Source organism: Cryptococcus neoformans, chromosome 1 (genome assembly GCF_000091045.1).
Source record: "Cryptococcus neoformans var. neoformans JEC21 chromosome 1, complete sequence".
NCBI classification, from domain to species: domain Eukaryota; kingdom Fungi; phylum Basidiomycota; class Tremellomycetes; order Tremellales; family Cryptococcaceae; genus Cryptococcus; species Cryptococcus deneoformans.
In genome coordinates, this window is record NC_006670.1 from 611,940 (window position 1) to 636,037 (window position 24,098).

Here is a 24,098-nt window from a genome sequence, read left to right on the forward strand (position 1 = left end):
TATATATGAATTTGGTAATTGTTTTTTATAGGGCGATAAGACCGTGGGATACTGTTTCAACAACCACCCGAACGAACATTTCATGGCCCAGAAGCCGTAAAGGCACCGATGAGAAGAAAGAAGGTCCATCATGCTCCATGCAGTCATAACGACATCCGCAGAGCAGAGAGTACAATATTGCGGTGTACTACATAATCTCCGCATTGCAACATAATTATGTCTTCCGTTTCTCGCTCCTCAAGCTAGCTTCCTCAAGACACTATCAAACGGCTCGCCTCCTGCTGAACGACGACGACACTGTATTGTCTTCTTCTGTTTGTTGTGAGTGAGCAATTGCCCACCAAAACTGATCATTCTGGATGTCCTCCTCTATACGAGTTTGTCATGGACGACTGCATGGCTTCCCTGATCGGTCAGAGCTTACATAGGAGCTGGTCCTGTTTTGTCCGATCCTAGAATTATACAGTTGCGAGTAAGGGATAAACCCCTCTCTTCGCGAACCTCCGTTTCAGGCTGATCACGCATTGCACACCCGTTTTCTGCCGCTGTGCCTATTAGCTTGCGTCTGCTGGAGGAGAGAAGCCCAAATTCGTACGGACATATTCTCAATTACTCCCTGTGAAGATGGCCAGAATGTCCTTCATGATTTGGAGGGTAAAGAAGATACGAACAGAAGAACTTATGTCTCATCACTGACGCACACAATACGCCACAGGTTGCCGACTTCTGAAACTACTCGGCCATCCGTCCAAGCTTCGATTGTCTCTTCTCGACCCAAAGAAATAAACAAAGGAGGTACCTTTAACTATTGTCTACCAAACGACACGGACACTTAGACGCAAACAGAACATCACGTGGGCCAAGGAGCGATTTTACACTCATCGCTGTATGTTTACCACTCACGTGCAGACGACGCGCTGCAGATTGTTATAATCTACAACAATAGTAACAGACCATCAACTGGACTAAATCTTGGGCAGAAAGATCAGTTAGCTGCCTAATATAAGTCAGATATCTGAATCTCAGGCTATGGTCGTAACAACGAAACTGTGAGTCAATTGTTTCTAACCACAGCAAAAGCTCCTCAGGTATGAGTCCTGGCAACAATGTGGAGCCGCACGCCCCTTTTATGTCCCTTCAGTTTTCTACGACGGCTCATCCCTGTGAATGAACTGTAGACAAGCTCCATGAATACCCAGACAAGCATTCTTGTAACATGACTGATCCACTTGCCTTACATCTCAGATATCAATTATGCATCGGCCCAACGCTAAGCAATTAACCCTTGGCTGTCTCTTACCGCCAACTCCTTCAGAACTCGTATCACCAGTCACTCCTTCGCCAATGAGTCCTGCATCCTTTCACACAGCTACTGCCGGTACACCAGACACTCTTGCACGAGTAACATCAGAAGAAGATGATCGTTCCCGCTACGGCGCAAAGGGCCCGGATGTTCCCCCCGTCGCCCTTCCCGGCTACCAGCATTCGTTGTCTTACCTCGATTCACTCCAAGAACTCAATCCTGATCCTGCTCAAGCTGCGCTCCTACAATCAGCCAGATTGAAGCTCTCTTCAAAAGACAAGGAAGCCATGCGTAAAATACGGTTTACCATGATGGAACAGAACTTCTCTGACTCCGCATCTTCCAACTCTGTTTCGCCTTCAAGTCCTAGATTCCCTCAGTATTCAGCGGCAGGGCCATCCAAGGGCCAAGAGCTAAGAACAAGAAGGTCAATTCTGTCGAAATTTGTGGTGACTGAGCCTCGAGGCGATAGCGGGGAGGACGAGGACGTGGAGAGGCTGGAAACTATGAAGCGCTGGCAAAGTCAACCTGCACTGTCGAGAGAAAGGCACTGCATGACAAACGTATGGTACGCACTGCATCGTCTGGGCATTTTTTGTTAATTAGATGCCTTTCACATGTCGCAATAGTTTCTCAGCACACCAGCGTGCAGTGTTGATTATGCCATTGCAGTAGTGGGTCATGAAGGAGTCGGTAAAACGACGATAATTGCCGAGGCTTTGAGAGGATGGGGGATGTCTAATCCCCTAAGTATTTACTCTCCGGATGGACATCTCAGTGAGTTCACTTGGGTCGCAGCAGACAAAATTCATCGTAGCTTACACTCGCCCAGTATTTTCTTGTTGCTCACAGATTGCGGCTGGGGGCAAATTGAAGACAGGTTGCAAAGTTGAATTCTTTGAAATGGGCATCAATGCACTGGATCTTACTCCCGGGGCGGCGAGCATCTGGCCATCCTCTGCCCTAAAAGTGTCCGGCGCCGTTTGCTGTTATGATGCCAGACGAGAAGAAACGTTGGAAGGACTCAAGAACTGTATAGGTATGTCGTTGGTATGGGGTGTATGTGTGTACCACGAAACAATCTTTTTTGTCCATCATTACTGACTGATTATTGTCCTTACATCTCGTTTTGTGACTATTCAATGACTGCAGAACAGTTGAGCGCCACAAGCACACCCATCGTCATTATTGCATGCAAGTCTGACCCAGACGCAGAATTGCGGGTCATTGCTGCGCATGGTAATTCGATGGGTGAACCATGCAATGTAGGACTCATCGAAGTGACAATCAAGACTCATGAAGGAAAACTCAAGATGAGGAATGCTGTGAGATGGCTGCTGTATAAACTTGAACAACGGCAACGTGAGTGTAATTCATTGAATTTCAGTGGACGATAGACGCTGTGCTCACGGCCTGTGTCTTTGTCACACAGGTCGTCAACAGAGACAGCTCTCCGCTCTCAACATAGCACAGAGCCTTGTCTCTGGTGTTCAGGCTCCTACAGCTGTTGGAAGTATCGATGTGACAAAGTCCACCATTGGAAGCCTAGCTTCTCTCGACTCGGATGCAGACTGTCTGGGAGATAGATCGATGTGGGAGCAAACTTTGAGCACGGCCTCAAAGACGTCTGAAGCACCTCTCATAGGCCAAACTCCTGGAGTTGAAGAAGAGATACGTGAAGATCAAAAATCCACATCTTACGGTGTCGGGAAATTAGTAACACCAGACAAGGAGAGGATTATGAATGACGGAAGCCTGGGGTGTCTAGACAATTTGGAAGAAAGCACAAGGCGGGAGAAAAAACAGACTGGACGTGTACAAGCGAAACATGATACTATTGCAGACCAGATTGCAGAGGGGTGAGTACATGTTCGAGCGGTTAGACACTGTTATAACTGATTCACTCTGAAAGGATTTCGCCGGTCTATGTAGCCCTAAAAGACCTACTGAACCGACTTTTTACTTCAATCGTGTCTTCACAAGGTAAGTTCAGTTTGCAAGCAGAAAAATCATTAATCTCCTTTTAGATGACGCGTTTACCAGGTCGTTCTTTCTCACTTATCGCCGCTTTTGTCATCCTCAAGATCTGATGCTTGAGTTTCTTAAGCGCTTTCGTGAAATAGAAGATTATGCTGTGTCCAGTGACGTCAAGAATTGGGCGCTACTGAAGTAAGTAACCACATATTGGAATCTCGTTGCTTGCACTGAATAACCTGTTTCAGACTCACGGGTGCGCTCGTCGATTGGACCAACCGATACCCAGGCGACTGCGTGTCAATGTCGACTCCAATCATCTTTAGCGAAATCATTATCCTTCTTTCTAAACATACCTTCATGGCCCATCTTATCTCCGACCTCATTTTAGTCCAAGATGCCCTTCCTAAAACTACAGATCCAGACGAATCATGGTCCATGCGTTCACACGATGTAACATCACATAATGTAGAGAAGAGTATACAAGTTCTGATTGATAAGGAAGGAGGGTCTAAATTGGATGATAATGAGGAGGAGGACGAAGTGGGCTCTTTAGGGCATAAGGCGGCTTCCGAACTATCGGCATCGACTGGTAGTTTACAACTGGAAGAAGTACAGCGCCAAGGCAGCGGATCTGACTCTCATCGAGTAAGGATCCCATCTGGAGTTTCCGTGCTTGGAGAAGAGGGTTCCCTCTCCTCCGAAGGTCAACATTCACATACCCGCCCAGCTGGATCATCCTACAGGATGAACAGCATGCAAGTCAGCGATGAGGTGGCCGATGCCAGATGGGGGAATGCGTTGAACATGGTCATGCGGATGGAGCCTAGAGTGTTTGCAACAGAACTGACGAGGATGCAGTGGGAACTGTTCCTTGACATCAGAGTGAGTCTGAGAGCACCACTAGTTTGAGTTACTAATGAAGCCTCTTTCAGCCAAGGGATGTTTTCAGGCATACTCTTGGAAAGGAAACCGGTGGCCCTGTCCGCAAGTCGATCAACTTTTTTAACCACTTGTCCAGATGGTGATTATGTTTTCCCTCATGACCTGGCAAAATCTGACATTTGATTTTGTTTACCTTTTATAGGATTTCGACCATCGTTTTAGCTTCTTCGAAAGCAAAACATCGAGCTCGTGTAATCGAACGATTCATATTCATTGCCCATCAGCTCCGTCGCCTCAACAATTATGACTCTCTCTATGCCGTTATTTCCGGTTTACGGGAGGCCTCTGTTCATCGTCTGTCAGCGAGTCAAGCACTGATACAGCTCTCACCAATTGCGGAACAGGATTACCACTCTCATCTCAAACTGATGGATCCAAGGAGTGGATACACCCAATACCGCAAAGCACTACAGGCGGATATCGACAATGGGCGAGGCGCCATCCCCTTACTTAACAATATATTGGGCCTTGTATCACGATTACAAGGGGTCCGCCCAAACGATTGCAGGGAGGAGGATGGTAAGATACAGTGGGATAAGTTTATGAGGTTTGGGGAGATTCTCTCTATGATCCAGGAATGCCAGACTAGAGGGCCGATGGTAAATGGGCAAGTGGGTCAGGGGTTCAAAAAGGTCATTGAAGAGACCATTATTCTGTCGGATGAGGATGTAAGTCCATGCTCATATTTTTCTTGTCTTGGCGGAAATGTGACTCACTTGCCATTCAGGCTCTATGGGAAAGAAGTCAGTCTCTCGAAAACAGCGGGGGTACAATTGGGGGGAAAATGCTTAGACGCTTAGCAAATCTCGGCTTTTAAATCGGGCGAGGGACACATCGTATCACTACTATATTTGAAAAATGTTTTCAGACTTCCAACTCGACCCGGTAATGATGACCTCGATGATTCGATGATTAGCATCATGGCGTGTGGAATTGATGGATAAAATCAACAACACGAAGGTGTGCATATTATATTATATTAGAAGGGGATAGCGGTGTTTGCCTGGGCATACACCAAACCGCAAGACTCAAAAGCAATTTCATGCAATAGACATACCATATGATTCTACGTATACGACGCTATACAACTCTGCTCTCATATAGTTTAGCTTATAGAGATTTACAAGGTAACCCTTCCAGGTCTCTGTTTCAGAACCCTTTCCACACTCATTTCAAACGGTGTCATACCGCCAGAACCACCCCTCGCTACCTCAAGCCTAGCTCCATCTCTGGCTTTGATTGTCCCCAGACCTTGATTGTCTTGATGCCCGTTACTCACACCGGTAGCAGCTGCAACACTTGAAAGCGTTAAGCCAGTAGGAAGAAGGCTATACCCCGAGGCGGTCCTCGGCAACCCTCTCTTCTGGTGCATGGCGCCGGTGCCCAGCTCCCGGAAGGTACTGACCAACGTCTCGTGCGCCGACCTGTAGTCTCCGTTAGTCAAACCCACACCACCGTTCTCAATTCTTTCTTGATCGTGAATATCGACCTCCCACTTCGGTCTTCTTATCTTTTTGGGCGGCAAGAACCTTGATATAAGAAAGCATGATTCGGCAGAACCTGAGGCGTGGCTGAGAGAATGGTGGTATAGCACAGGGTTGTCGGTCGTGGGTCGCTTAGAGGCAGCGGAAGCAGCCTCGAGAGCGGTGAGACGCTTGTGTGGTTGGGGAGTGGAGGATGCTGCAGAGGGAGGAGCAAGCGTACCTGCAAAAATACTTCGAAGGGAACGCGTAGAAGCAACTGAACTTCGGCGGAGGTTTTGAGAATGAGTAGTTCCTGCATCCACGTTGGACTGGTTCGAAACAGGCGCATTTTCGCGCTGTACGTCTTCTTCAGGGATTTGATCCCATCCTTGTCCTTGCGCTACTTCGTAACTGACTTGTGGCTGAGGGACGGGGGGTTGATGCATAGACGGTACACGGTCTCTCTTGTCATACGAACCCCTGGAAGGGGACTCGTGGGCCGCATTGCGTCCAGTATAGCTGATGGGAGAGTTTAGAGGGTGAGGAGGCGCGCGAAGGGATTGTATGGAGCGAAGTGAAGAATTTGATGGGCGATGACGAAGGGAACGGGCAGCTTTAGATGATGTCGCCTGTGAACGAGAAGCGGTAGGAATTTTTTTTTCTGGATGATCATCTTTGGGAGACGCCTTCTGTTCGGACTCGGTTGGGGAGGCCATCTTAGGGAACGGATAAGACGGGGAATCAGTAAGCTTGTCACGCGCTTGGGCTTCGTCCCTTTGGTCTGTTGGGTCCCTTGGGAGACCACTGCCACTAATTGATCGAAGAGACGGACCAGAAGAAGGTCGCTTGGGCTCGCTAGTTGCACTTTGCAGACCTCTGGGTGGCTCAGTTGGAAGTCCAACATCAGGAGTGGTATCTATGGATGTAATAGCGGATATAGGGCCGACAAGTGACTTGGAGCTCGCGACGCGTTTGATTGGATTTGTTATGATGGGATGGTCTACATGGGGCATCTCCGCAGCGACTTGTGGGTCAGGCGGCTGAACTGTTCCGGCAAAGCCAGTGGTTCTTTGAGTGAGAAGTGGGCGATGATCAGGATCCTGAATGTCGACCAGATCTCCCCGGGCCATGGCCTCAGCAATACTCTGCGTTCTCTTGCCTTTGGGATCGGACGTTGTGTCACTGACTGTGCGACGCATAGCCGCACTGGAAGGTTCTTGTTGCTTCCCCTTGCCCTTTTTGGTCTGCTTGACATCCTCTCCGCTCTCCCACTCATCTTCATTAGGATCGACTTCTTTGCCCTGATCATCAATCATTTGGATGCTTTCGGTTGTACGGCGGGACTTTGCAGAGGGGCGGCTAACGTTGGATGTAGCACTAGAATGGGAGGCAATGGACATGGTAGAGTCTGTGCGAGTCAGACGTGGTAGATGGGTATCGGATCGATTTCCCCGCGGCAAAGGTCGCTGCCGGGCAGTCAGCTTTATTTCTTGCCCATCTGCCAAGGGATACTTACCTCGCCTTGCTTCTTCTTCTTGCTTTGATCTAATGTATGCATTGCAAGCCCCGCTGCAAGAGCTCTTCTTCCGGCTTCGCCTTCTGAGCCTCTCCGGCCATGGGCATGGCCATGAGCGTGGGTGTGGGCGTGGGCGTGGGCATGCGGATGTGCGGCATGGAGGGATTTGCGGCGTGCATGCTGGGAAGGTCTTCTGTGGAGGGGAGGGTTTGTGTGCTTTGCCGAGGGAGAGATGAGGGTTGTCTGTGACGACAGCGACATGGCGGGTGCGTATGGCGGAGGGTGGATTGCAGCAGGAGTATAGCATAACAGTGGTAGTATGGTGGTAGAAGAACCTTAATTAAGAAGAGGAGGTCTCTGGGTGATAGTGACGTGGACTAAAGGGGTCACGTGACTATGTATTACATAATATGGGCGGGTACTGTATAAGCGCGCGGGTGTTCACGTTGGGCCGGCGGGCACGCGCTGGTTTCTTGTGCGGTCCGTTTCTCTACCCATGACTCTCCTATATAGCACACCCGCGCATGCATGTCTCTTCTTTCTCCCACTTTCATCCAGAATGCGCACTCTCCCACTCACTCGTAGTCCATTTATTACACGCCGCTGCCTCACCACTCTCGGTCTGCGAAGGGAAGACCCCTCCAGGATATGGGAAAGGCGCACCCCACTTACTCCGCACGCAGTCCAGAGCCTCTTGGCAGACGCCAAAGATCAGCTCAAGGTCGAGGTAGAGAGCTGCAAGAGGCGATGCTTCCCAGATTCCCTATACTCTGATGTAAGCCGCGATTATGTTGTCGGACGATCGCTGGCTTACCACCGCTTAGGCTGGCGCAAAGATTGTGCCTTCTCTATCAAAGGACGTGGACGTCATACTGGGCATCAAAGAGCCCCGCTTGTCTGATATCCGCAATCTGGTAGAGGCTTCTAAGAATGAAGGCAAGAAGCGAACATGGATGATGTTCTCGCACACTCATAAAGGGCAGGTGAGTGCAAGACGTAACCTACTTTTCACCCTTCATTGACCGTTGCCTACAGGAATACAATATCCCTCTTCTTTCTGCTTTTCTTCACCCAACTCAGACACTCATCGATCATGAACTATTGACGGCCCCGGCTCCTGGCAAGGACGGTAAGCCACAGCTGAAACGTGTCGCCGCATTTGGATGGTTTGCAGGTGCTGTGGGTGCTGGGGAGGCACTATCTCTTACCGGCCTTGCTCTTTTGCGGAGGGGACTTGCTACCCCTTTGCTTGTGAGATAAGCTTAGCTTTAATGCCTTTGGTAGAAACCTGACAATAGCTGCCATAGAGCCTCTCACGACCTTATTCTCTTGGCTCATTGGCTGCGTTCAAGGAAGCTCTAAAGAAGGCGGGTGAAGAGGTAAAAACTTCTGCTGATCTCAAAGGACAAGAACCGATCGTCATCGGCGTCACTGGGTAGGTCGATCTTATTCACTCGCCTTCATTGGTTAATGACATTCTTGCTCAGAGCCGGGAACGTCTCATCTGGGGCCACAGAAATGCTTAATGAACTCGGTGTGGTATGGGTAGGCCCAGAGGACCTTGCTGATTTGAGGCAAAGCGGATGTAAGCAACTCCACTATATATAGTTATTCAAGAGATCTTCAGACTGACAGCTGCCATATAGCTCCAAACAAGGTAAGCGCCAGGCAACTCATGTGTGAAGCTCAACTGATCATTGGACAGATCTATGCTTGTGCAATCACTCCTGCTTCCTACCTCCAACGTATTGAAGGTGGTATATTTGATAAACAAGAGTATTACAAATCACCTGACAAGTACATGAGCATCTTTGCGGCCAAGGTCAGTGCCAGCGAGTCAAAGATATCATCAGAAACTCTAACTTGATACAGATTGCGCCTCACTTGACTACTCTGATCAATGGGGTTGGGTGGAGCAAAGGCTTCCCTCGAGCCATCACTAGGCCTAGCCTGAATAAACTTATCGAAAAGGAAAACGGAAAGCAGAAGCTTGTAGCCGTGCAAGATATAACTTGCGACAAGGAGGTATGTCGCTATCTAAGGTCATTCTGAGTGTGATTGGAAAATTGAAACATCAACAGGGTGGACTTGAATTCGTGGATCAATTCACCACCGTCGACAATCCCTATTTTGAAGGTCCTGGAGATATTCTTATTAGTGCAATCGATATCCTCCCTACGGAGCTTGGTGAGTGGGCTTTACGTTTTGATTTACATCCACCCCCAAACCATATTCTGACTATTGGTATTATACAGCCGCCGATGCGTCAAGTTATTTCTCTTCTGCTCTTTATCCTTACATTCAAGGCCTTCTATTCCCGTCTGGCCAAGGTGACAAGAATGATATAACAGAAACTCTATCACGGGCAGCCATCGTCAAGGACGGTGTTCTCCAGTCCCAACACGAGTGGTTAGGAGAGAAAATCGAGCAATGGAAGACAGGAGGTGCTGTTGCGCCAGATTCTCTCAAGCAGGAGAAATTGAGGAAAGGAGGAAAGAAGAAGGTGCTGCTCCTTGGAAGCGGCCTGGTGGCAGGCCCTGCGGTGGATGTTTTTGCGGCGAGACCTGATGTTCATCTGATCATCGGTAAGCCATTTCCTTTCTCCATCGGCAGGTCTATGCTCATATATTCACACAGCCAGCAACAATCTTGCGGAGGGTCAGAGTCACATTCGTGGCCGTCCTAATGTTGAGGCTATGGCCCTTGATGTGGCTGACGATGCCAGCATGAGTGAAATTGTTGAAGAAGCGGACATCGTCGTCAGGTGAGTGTGGTTGGAACATTTCCGACGCTTTCACCCTCGCTCAACCTTTGATCTAGTCTCCTTCCTGCACCCATGCACCTCCGTGTGGCTAAGCATTGCCTCGACCACTCCCGTCATCTTGTCACGGCTTCTTACGTCTCCCCCGAGCTTCAAGCTTTGCATTCGCAGGCAATTGAAAAGGACGTCATCTTCCTCGGGGAATGCGGCTTGGATCCAGGAATTGACTCCATGGCTGCCATGCGGATCCTGGAGAGGGCAAAGAGAGAGGGTAAGCAAGTCAAGTCGTTTGTATCGTGGTGCGGTGGCCTGCCAGAATTGAGCGCGAGCAAGGTGCCTCTGAGGTACAAGTTTTCTTGGAGTCCCAAGGCAGTCTTGACCGCTGCACAGAATGATGCCTCGTATAAATTGGAAGGCAAGGTAAGTTGTAGGCATCACATGGCAAAGCGAGAATCTGACACGGCAGGTTCATAGCATGTGAAAATTCCAGGAAATGAGCTGTTGGCAAGACGCTTTCCCGAGGTAAAATTATGGGATGGGTTGCCGCTGGAAGGTTTGGCGAATCGTGACTCAATGCCCTATGCTAAAAAGTACGGGCTTGGTCCAGCTGAAGGACTGACCGACCTCTTCCGAGGAACTCTTCGGTGAGTAACATGGTAACACAGTCCTCGAAGAACTGACAAGTGCTAATTAAAAATAAATAAAAAGTTACCAAGGGTTCTCATCACTTCTTGAATCCTTCCGCCTGCTCGGTCTTCTTCGCTCTGACCCTCTTCCTGGTTCTCCGAAATCTTGGACCGAGTTTCTTTCAATGACTGTAGAAAGGGAATTGGGCCTGAGCAAAGGGTTGAAAGGGGAGGACGTAAGCAGTGCTGTGCAAGATTTGGTCGGGGAGGGAAGCAAAGATGTTATTAGGGCCTTGAAGCTGTGCGTTTGTTCCCGCAAGACGACCCAAAAGCGGGGTCTCCAGCTGACACCTTTTTCGTTTAGTTTCTCGCTCTTCCCAGGCAGCGACACTTCCTTGCTTCCTCTGCCGAACCTTCCCACCCCTTCTCCCATTGATTTCTTTGCCCATCTCCTTTCTCGCAAACTTGCCTACCTTCCTGACGAGCGGGACACGTGTCTTCTTCATCACTCGTTCACCATCTCAACTCCCTCTGGCGATACGCAAAAAGTGACAGCCTCTCTCCGCCACATGGCCACTCCGACGCAGTCCTCCATGAGCATCACAGTCGGTAAGACGTTGGCCTTTGCGGCTCTGAGGATTGCGGATGGGGAGGTGAAGGTGAGAGGTGTAACCGGACCATATGAACCAGAAGTTTGGGCAGGAGTCTTGAGTTCGTTGGAAGGAGCGGGTGTTGTAATCGAGGAGAAATGGCACTGAGCAATTTACCTGTATTTAATATGATTCACGAAAGAAATGAGTTAAAGCACATCAATAACATGGCATGCAGCATTGAATCGCGTTATAATAATCGTACAACAGATCAAGTCATACAACTGGACATGTAGATGTGAAAGTACCCAATCCCGTAGTTTATGGGCTGATAATATCCCGATACCATCTAACACCGCCATCCCCTTGTCCAGCTTGGTCGTCTCTGACCAGGCCGGCTTGTGACTCCATGAGTCCCACAAATTCTTGGGCGAGTCCTATAGGCAAGGATTCGGTTGAAGCAAATTCAAGAAGGGAGAAGGATTTCTCAAAGGGATCGCTGTTGGGGAACGAAGGTTCTAAACGGCTGAGAGTGCGAGATAGAATTGATAATGTTGAAAATGTCGGAGTGTGTAAGACCATGAGACTCGAAGGGAGGCGAAGCGAATGGATGGAAGGGGAGGTATAGTTAGGAAGGTAAGGTAACGTATCAATCAGAGCTTGTGGTGATAACAATGCTAAAGGATCATCAGCGACCAGAGTAGAATCTCCCAGAGATCAGGGACGCACCAACGCCCCTGGCGCGCATCCACAACCCCCAAACCTCATCTAATGCCACGACCCCTCTTCCTCCCTCGCCCACCATTAACCCACTTTCCCCGTCCCTGCCAGTTAATAGTCCTCCCAGCTCTTTTGCAAGCCCTTCATGGTAAGCCCGCTCATTTTTGACCATCTCTTTTGTTAAAGCGGGTGTCGCAAGACCAAGCTGCACGAGCGAAGTACGAATCATAGTAGCCTCTTCCTCCGTAGTTTGCCCTTGGGGTGAACCGGTAGGACTTGAGGCACCGGCTTGTTGTTGCGATGAGAGCTTCTGATTGAGAGATTGTGCTAGGCGAACCATCTCTCCTGCACGGAGCATGAGTGCTTCAAGATCCGCGAACGCTGTTTGCATGTGAGTATCTTGGGCTTTGGCCGATAAATCAATCGACTGAAGGATGCCATCTACATCATTTCAGTAAGCAGCTTTAGGACGTTTTGGAAGGGATCAACTTACCGATACCAGCCCCTGACCTCTCGCCGTTAGAGCTCGTAGTTTGAGCACTAGAGCGTCCTTCACGTTCCCAGGCCTTGTCTCCAAGGACACTCGAGAGTTTTTTGTATGCCTCTTTATCTCCTCCTTTACGAAAGCTTAGTCTCACGACTTGCTGCTTCTCTGGCTTTTCCCTTATGGTATTAAGCTGAGGGAGCCGCGGGAGAGGTGTAGCGCAAATTTCGCAGTTTCGCAGCAATGCTGAATTAAGGAATGTACAAGCTGGACAGGCGACCTTTGATTCGCCCTCTTTGTCATCGGCGGTAGACGATGGGGGAGTAAAGCCGGATGAGTTGGGTGTACCAGCTCGTGAGGGCGTTGCCGATACACTGGGTGATGCCACAGCTTGAGCATACGGTACACCACATAGCCCACACTTGCCCGATTTGCCCAATCCCTTTCTCTCGTTAACATATCCACACACCCGACAGGTCCACGTTCCAGCGCTTTCAACTGCGGGATCATTGTCTCTGGACTGGGGATTTCCGAGCGTGAGGGTGAGTTTGGGCGAGCTGCGCATAAACCCAGAGTAATATTCGGTGTTACGCACATACGACAGATGCGTTTGTAGTGACGGAACGTGAGGGGAATGACTGTCAGATGGGATGAGTATGAGACGGTGGGTAGTTATGTGTAAAGATATTGTCTGGTAGCCTGGCTGCTTGTCATTCCTACGTTGTAATCAGTCCACAGCAACCGCAAGGAAGGGGAAGAGTGGACTGACGCTTCGTAAAGACCGACGGCATCCCAGCTGCCGATCCACTCTTCTCCTTGGTCTCGCTGCACAGATTCTATCACGGTCGCCGATGGACGGACTGGCGACCATGTTGACCAATAGGTAGCGGAGAGAGGGGAGGGCAAAGTCATTGAACAAGCCTGAATGAGACAAGCTGTTTCGAATAGAGCGGGTGGATATCTTCTGCAGTACGATAACGAACAACAATCCAGTCTGCTTCTGATATTGACTACCACTCAAAGGGTGGAGGTTTACGTAACGCTCCATGCTGCTAAAGTCAAAAGCCTCTCGACTGACGCATGCATGAAGATACTGAGCTATTCTCTTGTTGCTAATTCTACTACGGAGAGTGCACGTGGCCGATTGAACCGTCGTGGTGTGCACAATGAGGAAACTGAGGGATAAGAAGGGGTGTGTAGGGTGGTAGCGGCGGCGGGAGATTGGTTGTCGTGACAAGCGGGGGTGTGCTACTGACTGGGTGTTTGTGTGGATTGGGTTGCATAGATCTGTACTAGTAGGCAGGCAAGAGGGGCAGATATAGAGTATAGAGGGTGGGATGTTGTGTTTTGTTGATTGCATTTGCGAGCCTTCCGGTGATCGTTATGCAGGGTTTCTTCAGGTCCTTGGAGCCTGGACGTTGGATGTTTTTGTTCTTCGGCCTCGCGTCGCTGTCCCCGAGCCTCATCGCCCATTCGACGCTCACTTGTACCACAGCAGCAATTCTCCATATCCCATCTCCCGTCCACCACTATACATAGTACATATAGCCGGCCTTTCCGCCGTGTTTTCCCGCGAGGCGAGTCTGGCCCACCACCCGTCACCCTCCTCCCCTGGTTACGCACCACTCCCGCGCCTGGCTGGTTGGGTCGAATTGTTTTCGTTTTTCAGATCTGCCCATACGACGCCATCATCCACCATCACCCATCACCCATTTCCTCCTCCTCTCGGCTTCTGGCCTATCATCCGACACACCGCCTGCCGCCGCCCACTGAGCAAGTGCGACCAATCCCGACCGCCTGATCCGTCATCCTCATTTCCACTCTTTCCTCTCTCAACTTGCCTTTTTGATACCTACCACCATGAGCGAAACAGGTGGTAACGCGCCCGTTGCACACCAATCTACCTTTGATTCCCGTTTGGCATATGTACAATCCAACGTTCCGTTCCCTTCACGCCAAACCTCCTATCCTGCATACAACAACAGTTCACTTCCGGCCCACCCAGCAAGCTCCTCGAGCCGCCTTAATGCAAGACCCGATCATTTACATCAGCCCTCAGCTTCAAGTGCACCGTTACTTCATAGCGAGGCGATGACGCATCCTGGGTGTGTATTGTGTGGACTTGTGAGGAGCTGTGGAAGTGGAAGTAACCCTTCTTCACCAGTGCTCTCCCCGCAAGACAGCACAACGCCCTTACCCTCTTCGTCGCGGACTCCATCATTGGCTACGAGCTTTGCAGACTCTGGTGTGCCCGGGCCGTACCACCACCCATTTGAGAGGACTCAAAGCCCTGCGCCAGACGGGCGGCGGACAGGGAACAGGGTGGGAGGCAGAGAGATTGTGTATCACGATAAAGACATTACGGTCTACAAGGCAGAGGGGAAGGAGAGACTTTGTCAAGGTGGTAGACATATTATCATAGTAGTGAATGAGCACCTGCAGAGTGTGTACGAATTTGTAAGATTTTTTTTTGGTCGCGTGGAAATTGGTCGGACTGATACGGAAAAGGGCGCATCCGATATACCGCTGTTAAGCCACATACTCGACACAGCCGCGCAAATATTGAATTCTGTGGCTGCTGCAGGCGACGATCTGGAAAGCGGCAAGGGAAAAGAAAAGTTGCACGTGGGATTTGTAGGAAGTATCATAAGTGAGTCTGCCTGTGAGCGAGTGGTCTCCAGCTGAGACGTTTAAAAGAGGATCCACAATCTCCCCATGCGCATTTACATGCCCACGCTTATCTTACTCCCATCGACACTAAACTTTCTGGAGCATCTCTCTGGCGTAGGAACGTGGTATTTGGCTCCTTAAATTGGTGGAGTATTGAGGATCTACGAGCGGAAATCAGGCAAGTTCCAACAGCTACTCTTGCCCCGGCAGAGTATTGACAGCTGCACAGGGAGGCAACGTCGAATAACCGAGTCAAGACGGGGTATGAGTATCGACAAGCGCCCATTGACAAGGTACCAGACGCTGGTGCGGCTATAGTGGGTTTCTCTTGAAATTACTTCGTCGCGGAAATTGACGGCTTTCATAGGCCCCAGCCTACGCCCTCAACCCAACTTATTCTGACGTGCCCTCACCTGTATCCCAATCGAAACAACACGCTTTGCAACAGCAGCAGCCACAGCCGTCATCCTATCGACCCCAACCCGGACCATCGTCCGTGTCCAAGGATCGACTTTCTCCGCTACCCACCCATCCGCTTGAAGAGGTCGGCTCGATAGAATCTGTCGTCTCTATGAGCACTGTAACCCCCCAAACGTCCAATTCCGGCAGAACATCAAGGGAAGATAAAGGGAAGGGGAAGGAACAGGAGCAGGCCATTAGCGATTGGGAGGAGGTGCAGTATGGCAGTGAAGGAAGTGAAAGATTGTCGGACAGAATTATTTAACGAACGACATACGAAGGAGATGATGATACAGCGCGACGTTAATGACGAGCGTGTTGTTTCTGCCTGGCATTTATATAGCATACAGCATGACAATTATCAAGTGGAAACGGGCTATATCGACTGTAAAGTTATACGTTAACAATGCAGCACACGATGCGGGGCAGGATGCATTGGAATTGGCTCAGGAGGAAAAGTGCCACATCGGGCGATAGGGACAAAAGGCGGAAGCAAGGGACGAAGGGTTGCACCCTAAAAAAAACCTGACGCGTCCAACGGTGAACCAAACAACGCGCAAAGTCGAGCCTGCCGGGCCTCCTTGTGGTCGCATGTGCTTGATGGATTCCGGCGAGCGGCGTGCAGTCTGGAGATAGATGAGCGCATACGGGGAGAAGAGAGACATGCATGCGCGTGGGTAAAAGGAGAAGAGGAATGAGGGTACGGTGGATGTAGTGTAAATAAATAAAAGCTTGGCATTTTGTCAACACATTCGAAAGAGGCGCGCAATTCTCCCTTTGCCCCGTCTCTCTTCAATCCATCCTCCGTCCATCTTTCCTTTTCATCCATCCTCCCCATCCTCCACCCGGACAATCCCGACTGTCCCGTCCACCCCGCCGACAAAGGAGCCTTTGCGATCCCTGTCCCTCTGCCGGTCTGTGCGTCGCATACTTGGCCCTGATCTCAAGCGTGAGTATACTCTTCTCTCTTCTTGTTTAGCAGTCCTGCCCATGGCTGCCCCGTCCCGTCTCATTCCAACCCTCCGCCCACATCTACTCACAGGCTACATAGTGATTTACACTCTTTCCCTCCACGCTCTTTCATTACTCCTCTGCGATCCACCTCGACTTCCTTCCAAGCCCATCCACAGCCATGCTTGCCACCAATCTCATCTCTCTCGTCCTTGTTCTCCCCACTCTTGCTCTTGCTGGACACAACTCTCCCTTCAACGGCCACTCGCCCTCTCGTAGACATCACCACGCTCGCGCCGCATCTTTTGCACTCACGCATGCCTCTCCCACGTCCAACGAGCTTCTCAAGCGTACTTACCACGATGCCATCGAGCACAAGATGGCGAGGAAGCGGGCCGGCAAAAAGTTCGCTAAGCGAGGTGCGGACGGGTCCCAATGTCGAGTAAAGGGGCAGAGCTATGTCCCCACTGGTGTGAGCAGCACTTCTGCCATCTCGAGTACTGCTGCATCTTCCATCGCTAGTTCCCCCTCGCCAGCCAGCACGGATGCTATCGCCAGTACTTCCGCCTCGGCTGTGGCCCCTGATTCCAGCGCTAGCGCTAGCACCAGCACAAGTGATGAAAGCGCTCCTACCTCCAGTGCATGGATTGACAACCAACAAAACTGGGTTGACGCCACGTCCTCGTCTGAACAAGCGGCTGCAACTTCGGCATCTTCGTCCTCCCCTTCTTCTAGCTCAGGAACGAGCGTCGTCAGTTATGCCGGCTTGACTCCCAACGGTAACAAGGCAGGTGTAAGTGCTGGTGATTCCCTGCCCTGGGTTGCGTCAAAGTTGGGTTGGTGGTATGGTGCGTGTAACTCTCGCAGTATTGGTGAAATGACTTGGAGGCTGACGCTGGCTAACAGACTGGTCTGCCACTCCTTCTGGTGACTGCGGCAGTGCTGTGACGGTACCAATGCTCTGGGGTGGTGGTATCGCTGATGCCACCGACGCCTCTCGTCTTGTCGCATTCGAGGCCCTCAGCCAGAGTCCTTCGTATATCATTGGATTTGAGGAGCCCGATTGTGCTGCCGGGTCAGGCAGTTCTGGTCTCGACGTTGCCACTGGTGAGTTTCGTTTCATCCGAAAAACAAATTCACGAGTCTAACGGTAGCAGGTATTGCGCTTTGGGACTCATTGATTGCGCCCAAGGGCGAGGCCGGCACTATTCTTGTCGGTCCCTCCATGTGCAAGCAAGCTGCCGAATCCGGCTGGCTTGGACCTTTCATGGAAGGCGTATCTAGGAAGCCGGATATCATGAACATCCATGTGAATAAGAACAGCGCCGCTGGGATCCAGCTTGACATTGTGAGTGATTTGCGGATGTGAGATGCGCATTTTATCTGAACTCGTATTTAGGATCATTACTGGAACACTTACGGTCTCCCTATCTGGGTGACAGAGTTTGCGTGTGTAGACGATTCCACCGACTTTGTCCCTTGTACCGATCAGGATGAGATCAACTCATTCATCAATACTGCCGTCGACATTTTTGAGACCGATTCCCGTATTGCCGGTTACGCTTACTCGTAAGTTTCCCTATGGGTGGGAACAAAAGGTATGTCAAGGCTGACAGGCTGGTAGAAATGGGTATGGCCTCTCTGAGAATTGGATGATGGTCAAGGATGGCCAGTTATCGTATGTTGCTTCATCTGAATCCATCATAAGCTTGAGGCTAACGGCGACCACAGCGAGTCCGGCCAGACTTACCTTGCCGCTATTTCCAAATACCACTGATCTGGCACTTATCTATAGTTGTTCGTTCTTCCAATATGCTCGGACGTATTTATAAATTTATGATTGAAATTGAAGAAGCCCTCTGGATACCCAAAAACTTGATACCTTTTATATACCCTGCCATCTTTCCGTGTGTCACTTTTCCCTTGCTTGCTAGGTGTACACGGACTATCTCGTCGATATCTGGAAATATATTCTGTTACGGATGCTGTATGCAGCGCTAATGTTTGGAATCCTAATACTTGGAGGCATCTTGGTGCAAAAGATGGCCCGTCTTCCATCTCATCATGTCCACGAAGGCTTATGACGCTTGATGAAAAAGCTTAAAAATGATGTTGCAAGTTAGCGTGGATGGAAATAGTCGGGTTTCAAAAGCAGTCTCACCGGCTGAATGTGATAGCCGACCTCGACGACACCCTCGCATCATGTCATCAATCCCCTTTTTCTTTGCCTTATCAGATACGTATATCTATCTTTGGCGCCCCGAATTTTATGCAAAGAGTATTACTTTGCTCAGAGTACAACACGTGTAGCGATGACTGAAAGGCAAACGTTCGACTCGCTTGAAGAGCTCTCCACTTGCGAGGTGAGCCATCTCAAGGCTTGCTTTCCCACGCCTATAAACTAAACTTGCCTGGTGCGTTATTATACGCTTTGAATGTAGATATCAGATGCTCTTATAAAGCTAGGAGTGCAAACCGGAGGCTATATTCCAGACCTTCACCTCTACTCACCTTCCGATGGACACAAGCTCAAGGTGGTCGGCCCGGCATTCACAGTGCAGGTGGGTTCATGATGGGGAGGGAATGATATGCTGGGGAAATGGCTGACGAGGATGCGATGTGTAGATGGTAGCTGAAAATGTGCAAAGAGAAAATGAACCTCCCAAGAGCAAAGAGCATTTTGTGAGTCCTTTTTACTTGTCGACTGTTTGCCTGGGACTGGAAATGCGATGCCCACCGCAGATACCCCGCAGTCGCTTTTAAATTTGTTCTTCTTTTTTCTTTTTTCTTTACACCTGCAATACGATGTTTCTAAATGGAGCGTATTGTCATCGAAGGCTGACTGGTCAATGTATGGGTACAGGTAGATGCATGCCCAAGCGGCAGCGTACTTGTCATTTCCGCACCATTCAGTGCGTCCAATCAACAATCCACGTCTACCAGAGCTGCTTTATCAATCCGCTGACAAACGGTAATCATAGTCCGGAATGCAGGGTGTTGGGGCGGCCTTATGTCCACAGCTGCTAAAGCAAAAGGCATCAAGGGAGTAATCATCAAGGGAGGGTGTCGAGATTTGGCAGAACATAGGGAGCTGGGATTCCCTGTAAGTCAAGACATAAACCTTTTCCAATACGCACACAGTTTAAGCATCGACAGGTGTATGCAAACTATCACACAACATTAGGCCAGAAATCTTTTGTTCGCCCTTCGCTCCTCTCTGTTCCAGTCGACATGTCACCGCAGTACTATTCTTCTCCGGCCATTGTATCCCTCTACCCGCCCTCATTCGAGTATAAGATCACTGTAAAGCCTGGGGACATTATTGTTTGTGATGAAGACGGATGCGTCGCCGTGCCCCCGGCCTTGGTCGAAAAAGTTGTAGAAAAGGGAAAAGAAGGAAGGGATGTCGACGAAAATGTGAGGAAAGACCTCGAGAAAGGAAAGGGAGTGAAAGAGAGTATGGCCAAATGGCGAGGTGAAGATAAAAGGGGCGGGGGGAAATTGTAATTCAGCTGGCTAGCAGCGTAAATTGGTTGTTACATTTGCCCAGGGATGGAAAGCGATGAGGATGCAATTGCATGGTTGACAACAATAATACAGACTAAGAACCGAAAACCCAAGGGGGCATGAATGACATAAAACTTGGGCATTAACAGTCAAGGAAATCAGCAGCTGTAAGCCTTTGAAAAGTATTAGCAATTAAAAAATCTATAGGATCAAACCAAAAGTCGATGGAGTGACCTGCTTACAGTTCTAGAGCAATATAAGGGTCGATGCGGTCTGAAAAGTCTTCATTGACCTCCTCGGCAAGACATTCCGACCATTGTACCTTGTATGCAAGGTATTCTATGACTTTGGCAAGAATCACACCCCTATGAAGAGACAGAGAAGGTTAGCAAGGATTCCATTCCATGAGCTTTGTGACATGGAACTAACCTCTGCTGAATTCTGCACGTCTTGTTCTTCGACTCTTCAAATGCGGCTATCCGATTGCCGATCAGCACTGGCATCCTCTCATGACCCAGCAAGGTAGTTGGAGCTACCTACCATCTTCGTCAAGCATACTTTTGAGCATGCCACTTGCGCAAGCAATCTTTCGAGAGACGACAAAAGTATAGCCGTCGGCTGATTCAAGGAGGACGTAGTCGTCTTCTGGGGGCTGCGTTTGAGCTTTCTTGCCGGCGGACATGATGGCGTTGTGGGGCCTGTACAGGGTGTCGGGAGCACTGGATGGGGCAGGCTAGGGGGTGAGAGCCAGTGTCGAGCTGGATTAAGACATTACCTGATGCAGAGGATATCTTGGTTCTCTCTTCTTCTTGCTACACTCCGGTCGGCGATAGCCGCTGGGTGTTATATTATTGACAGCATCATCGCTTGTCGACGACATACGACGATGACTATCGCCATTGCTACTACTCCCCCAACACCACACAAGGCGCAAAATGATACGCAGACAGAGGCCCACATTCACAACGTCAGAGCTCGAACTGCAGCTCCAGCAGGTACGTGTCTTCCCGCTCTCAGTCAACTCACGCCCCAAAAGATCAACCTCGATCCCACATCATCCACAACAGAAAATCTCGAAGCTCTGGCCCCTCTTATCAAGTCAATACAAGATACGGACTCGGAGCAGCTGTACCTCAGAAGCCTGGACAATTTTGTGGAAGAGAAAGAAAGGGAGATTGAGGAAATATGTCAAGAGAATTATGAAGTCTGTCGCGTGAACAGTGCATTCGCCAAGTGCTGATGATTGGCAATCAACTCTAGGACTTTGTCTCTTCCGTATCTACCCTTCTCACAATCAGGCAAGGGACTGTGCATCTGAGGCGGCGAATTGGTGAGCTTGATGGCCAAATGGGCGATGTAGGAAGGGCGTTGGGCGAAAAGGTAGGTCGTCACGCCGCTGGAATCTACTGACATATTTTCCAAACAGAAACGCGCTCTATTGGAACAGAAAAAGGTAGCGAGAAATATGGACGATGCGATTGAAACTCTCCAGACATGCCTACGTCTCCTGGACCTTGTTCACCGCATCGACGAAATGGTTCGAGAGGGCAAGTATTGGGGGGCGTTACGGGTACGTTTATATCTGGGCTTTGATAAATACGTACTCAAAACCAGCATACTAGTCACTTGAAGATCTACTTCATCTCCCTCCCCCATCCATCTCACAAACGCCCTTTTACGCACACATTCTTTCCTCGCTTCCCTCTCTCCGCCTTTCTATCAAAGATGCTGTCACGGCCTCGACAAAAACGTGGTTATTCGATGTGCGTGAAAGTAGTGCAAAAGTGGGCAAGCTTGCATTGGAGCAAATGGCACTGAGGACGAGGAAATGGAGAATGAAGCGAGAAAGGGAAGGTGGGGTTCGGTTAGCTCGGGTTGGGGGGCCGTTGGAACTGGTGCATAACGAACGAGTCGAATGTAAGTGTGCCCCGATGTGCGCGCGCTCTGGCTAACTGTTTTAGTCGATGCGCTGGATAATGATGAGATCAAAGTGGATTTCAAGCCCCTTTATCATTGTATACACATCTACGAAGCCCTGGGCCAGAAGCCTGAGCTGCAGCGTAGCTATCAAGAAGATCGAAAGGTATAATCTATTACAAGAACATTTTATGTTCGCAGCTTACCTTTCATTCAGACGCAAGCGACTCTCATTCTGACTTCTCGATTATCCACGACCCCTTCAACTCTTGTCAACACCCTTCCTCTTTTGATGCAGGAGCTAGTGGGCTTTTTTATCATAGAAGCCCATGTGCTCGACACGATGCCTGATTTCCGTACTCAGAGAGATGTGGACGAGCTCTGGGATGAAATGTGCAGGAGGATTGTGGAAGTTATGGGTCAGGGCTTGAAGGGATGCAGCGAGCCTGGAGTGTTCCTGAGTAGTAAGACTGAAGTGTTGCTATTCGTGCAAACTTTGGAGGTGAGTTGGTCTGCGTGATGAAATAAAGCTAATGTTTGACAGGTGTATGGGTATAATATAACAGAGCTAAACGGCTTACTCATAACTCTCTTTGAACGGTACTCGGAGCTGCTATTGCGCAAATTCGGCGCGGACTTTGACCAGGTCAGTCGCAGCATTGCAAGGTTTCATTTGTCTCATCTGACTCTTGGTGGTGGGCACAGATTGTGTCGGACGATGACAATCAGCCGATGATGGTTAATGACCACGAAGAGTTTGACCAAGTTGCAGGAGTCTGCTGGCTTGCAAAGGGAGAAGCCGAGTCTCTGGCGATGTAAGTCTTTTCAGAGCGTCATTGTTCTTGCCCTTTGGGCTGATTCCGTGGGTCAGGCAAGGATTCCCTCAACCGATGCCCTTCTCCCAAACGTATCCCATGTGCTGTATCAACATTCGAAATTTTGTGGATCAGTTCTACCAGTTTACAGATGGAGTGGCTCAACAGCATCTCGATGTCGATGAAGTTCTGCGAAGGGTTAGTTTTTTTTTTTTCTATAGTACGCATGACAGATTTCTAATCCAAATACAGTCTTTGGATGGTTTACTATCCGACCATGTCAGCAAACAAATTGCAAAGAAACTACAGACTATGCTCAACCTGTCGCAAATTGCGCAAGTAGTCATCAATCTGGAGCATTTTTGCACTGCTTGCAATGAGCTTGAAAGCGTGCTGATGAATCTTCGGTGAGTCACGTTTTTCCCAAAACGGTCCAAGTTGCGAGTCTGAATAGTAGTATCAGCGCATCACAGCGTGGAGGGCCGATCAAGCTTGCATCCGGTGCCTCGTTCAATTCCACCTTATCAGCAGCACAATCACGTATCGACAGTATCATCAACTCTAAACTCGAATCCTTCTTTGAGCTTGCAGAGTACAATTGGATGCCTGTTCGCCCCCAATCGACGGTGGAAGAGCCAAGCACTTATGTGTTTGAAATGATCACGTTCTTAACGGCATATGTGGATTCGGTGTTAATCGGGCTGAAGGAAGAATTCAAGACGGGAGCGTATCGAAACGCCTTGATGAGGATCAATCGGTGGTTGATGGTATGTTTCCCATTGCCTTGAGATAATGCGGAGTTAACAAGAGATAGGATACATTGACGGGTCAAGAGGTTGTCAGATTGAACGAAAGCGCATTGGCGAGTGTACTGGCCGACGTGTCGTTCATCGAGACTGAGATCAAACGGCTTGGTAAATCTGAGCTTGATCACGTCTTTGACGAAGTAAAGCATGTGTGTCAATCCTTTTCTACGTCTATAGCTTTCCAGAGACTGATTCTTTACCCTCAGACGATCAACATTATCCTTTCGGATGCCGTTCAGGCGTATATGGAACCTTCGATTCGTTCCATGTCGTATCCCTCTGTCAAACCCCTCAGCCTGGCGATGATCTTGGCCAAACTGAGCAAAGCCGCCTCGTCCCAGGGAGGTCAGGCAAACATGTTCAAGGCGGCAAGGAGAAGGGGAGAAGCAGATGAAGTGGCTAGATTGGCGGGTAAGTAGAAGGGCGAGCAGGGATGTTGTATAGTTTATTTCTTCATGACGCGATCTTGATATGTATCGATTATTAAAAGTCAAGGAGGTCGATAGGGATGCAGTATGACGTCATTGGGTACTCACCCCCGAAGGAAGCCATCGGTTCGGATCAGCAGATGCCAATCAGTCGAACATTGAT

At 49.6% G+C, this 24,098-nt stretch overlaps 9 protein-coding genes across 9 annotated transcripts; 6 read left to right on the forward strand and 3 right to left on the reverse strand.

The window, feature by feature from the left end:
• The first annotated feature begins 60 nt into the window (after positions 1-60).
• CNA02350 (Ras guanyl-nucleotide exchange factor, putative) lies at positions 61-5,277 on the forward strand. The gene is made up of 16 exons (XM_024656199.1): positions 61-472; positions 559-654; positions 716-795; positions 847-854; positions 910-1,049; positions 1,246-1,866; positions 1,933-2,080; positions 2,136-2,342; positions 2,456-2,665; positions 2,736-3,162; positions 3,216-3,286; positions 3,331-3,472; positions 3,526-4,162; positions 4,213-4,301; positions 4,365-4,890; positions 4,950-5,277. The coding sequence occupies exons 6-16, from the start codon at positions 1,255-1,257 to the stop codon at positions 5,037-5,039; spliced, it is 3,159 nt and encodes a 1,052-aa protein (XP_024511860.1). The 5' UTR covers positions 61-472; positions 559-654; positions 716-795; positions 847-854; positions 910-1,049; positions 1,246-1,254; the 3' UTR covers positions 5,040-5,277.
• CNA02360 (expressed protein) lies at positions 5,264-7,504 on the reverse strand. The gene is made up of 2 exons (XM_566628.2): positions 7,202-7,504; positions 5,264-7,151 (listed from the first exon to the last, which is right to left on the reverse strand). Exons 1-2 carry the CDS (start codon positions 7,460-7,462, stop codon positions 5,343-5,345), a joined length of 2,070 nt encoding a protein of 689 aa, XP_566628.1. The 5' UTR covers positions 7,463-7,504; the 3' UTR covers positions 5,264-5,342.
• A 245-nt stretch (positions 7,505-7,749) lies between these two features.
• On the forward strand, positions 7,750-11,431 carry CNA02370 (saccharopine dehydrogenase (NADP+, L-glutamate-forming), putative). Its single transcript, XM_566629.2, has 15 exons — positions 7,750-7,976; positions 8,026-8,184; positions 8,237-8,452; positions 8,509-8,636; positions 8,689-8,786; positions 8,848-8,858; positions 8,907-9,023; positions 9,074-9,226; positions 9,283-9,388; positions 9,457-9,786; positions 9,839-9,965; positions 10,022-10,382; positions 10,437-10,606; positions 10,671-10,889; positions 10,953-11,431. Exons 1-15 carry the CDS (start codon positions 7,761-7,763, stop codon positions 11,344-11,346), a joined length of 2,805 nt encoding a protein of 934 aa, XP_566629.1. The 5' UTR covers positions 7,750-7,760; the 3' UTR covers positions 11,347-11,431.
• Positions 11,412-13,341, reverse strand: CNA02380 (conserved hypothetical protein). The gene is made up of 4 exons (XM_024656200.1): positions 13,152-13,341; positions 12,392-13,098; positions 11,908-12,339; positions 11,412-11,855 (listed from the first exon to the last, which is right to left on the reverse strand). Exons 1-4 carry the CDS (start codon positions 13,292-13,294, stop codon positions 11,500-11,502), a joined length of 1,638 nt encoding a protein of 545 aa, XP_024511861.1. The 5' UTR covers positions 13,295-13,341; the 3' UTR covers positions 11,412-11,499.
• A 109-nt stretch (positions 13,342-13,450) lies between these two features.
• Positions 13,451-15,962, forward strand: CNA02390 (hypothetical protein). The gene is made up of 5 exons (XM_566631.2): positions 13,451-14,839; positions 14,891-15,032; positions 15,080-15,230; positions 15,282-15,369; positions 15,420-15,962. Exons 1-5 carry the CDS (start codon positions 14,243-14,245, stop codon positions 15,774-15,776), a joined length of 1,335 nt encoding a protein of 444 aa, XP_566631.2. The 5' UTR covers positions 13,451-14,242; the 3' UTR covers positions 15,777-15,962.
• Positions 15,963-16,250: 288 nt separating this feature from the next.
• On the forward strand, positions 16,251-18,470 carry CNA02400 (conserved hypothetical protein). The gene is made up of 7 exons (XM_567252.2): positions 16,251-16,460; positions 16,563-17,310; positions 17,369-17,569; positions 17,620-17,810; positions 17,862-18,031; positions 18,087-18,140; positions 18,194-18,470. The coding sequence occupies exons 2-7, from the start codon at positions 16,644-16,646 to the stop codon at positions 18,237-18,239; spliced, it is 1,329 nt and encodes a 442-aa protein (XP_567252.1). The 5' UTR covers positions 16,251-16,460; positions 16,563-16,643; the 3' UTR covers positions 18,240-18,470.
• A 253-nt stretch (positions 18,471-18,723) lies between these two features.
• Positions 18,724-20,064, forward strand: CNA02405 (hypothetical protein). Its single transcript, XM_024656059.1, has 6 exons — positions 18,724-18,825; positions 18,904-19,023; positions 19,088-19,144; positions 19,326-19,374; positions 19,444-19,565; positions 19,619-20,064. Exons 1-6 carry the CDS (start codon positions 18,775-18,777, stop codon positions 19,967-19,969), a joined length of 750 nt encoding a protein of 249 aa, XP_024514131.1. The 5' UTR covers positions 18,724-18,774; the 3' UTR covers positions 19,970-20,064.
• Positions 19,398-20,726, reverse strand: CNA02410 (transcriptional elongation regulator, putative). Its single transcript, XM_566632.2, has 4 exons — positions 20,510-20,726; positions 20,399-20,444; positions 20,212-20,334; positions 19,398-20,142 (listed from the first exon to the last, which is right to left on the reverse strand). The coding sequence occupies exons 1-4, from the start codon at positions 20,649-20,651 to the stop codon at positions 20,112-20,114; spliced, it is 342 nt and encodes a 113-aa protein (XP_566632.1). The 5' UTR covers positions 20,652-20,726; the 3' UTR covers positions 19,398-20,111.
• A 147-nt stretch (positions 20,727-20,873) lies between these two features.
• On the forward strand, positions 20,874-23,996 carry CNA02420 (rsec15, putative). The gene is made up of 14 exons (XM_566633.2): positions 20,874-20,964; positions 21,006-21,173; positions 21,230-21,349; positions 21,396-21,539; positions 21,592-21,886; positions 21,931-22,052; positions 22,104-22,388; positions 22,431-22,532; positions 22,592-22,701; positions 22,758-22,899; positions 22,954-23,108; positions 23,165-23,468; positions 23,516-23,656; positions 23,714-23,996. The coding sequence occupies exons 1-14, from the start codon at positions 20,905-20,907 to the stop codon at positions 23,924-23,926; spliced, it is 2,361 nt and encodes a 786-aa protein (XP_566633.1). The 5' UTR covers positions 20,874-20,904; the 3' UTR covers positions 23,927-23,996.
• The last annotated feature ends 102 nt before the right edge of the window (positions 23,997-24,098 follow it).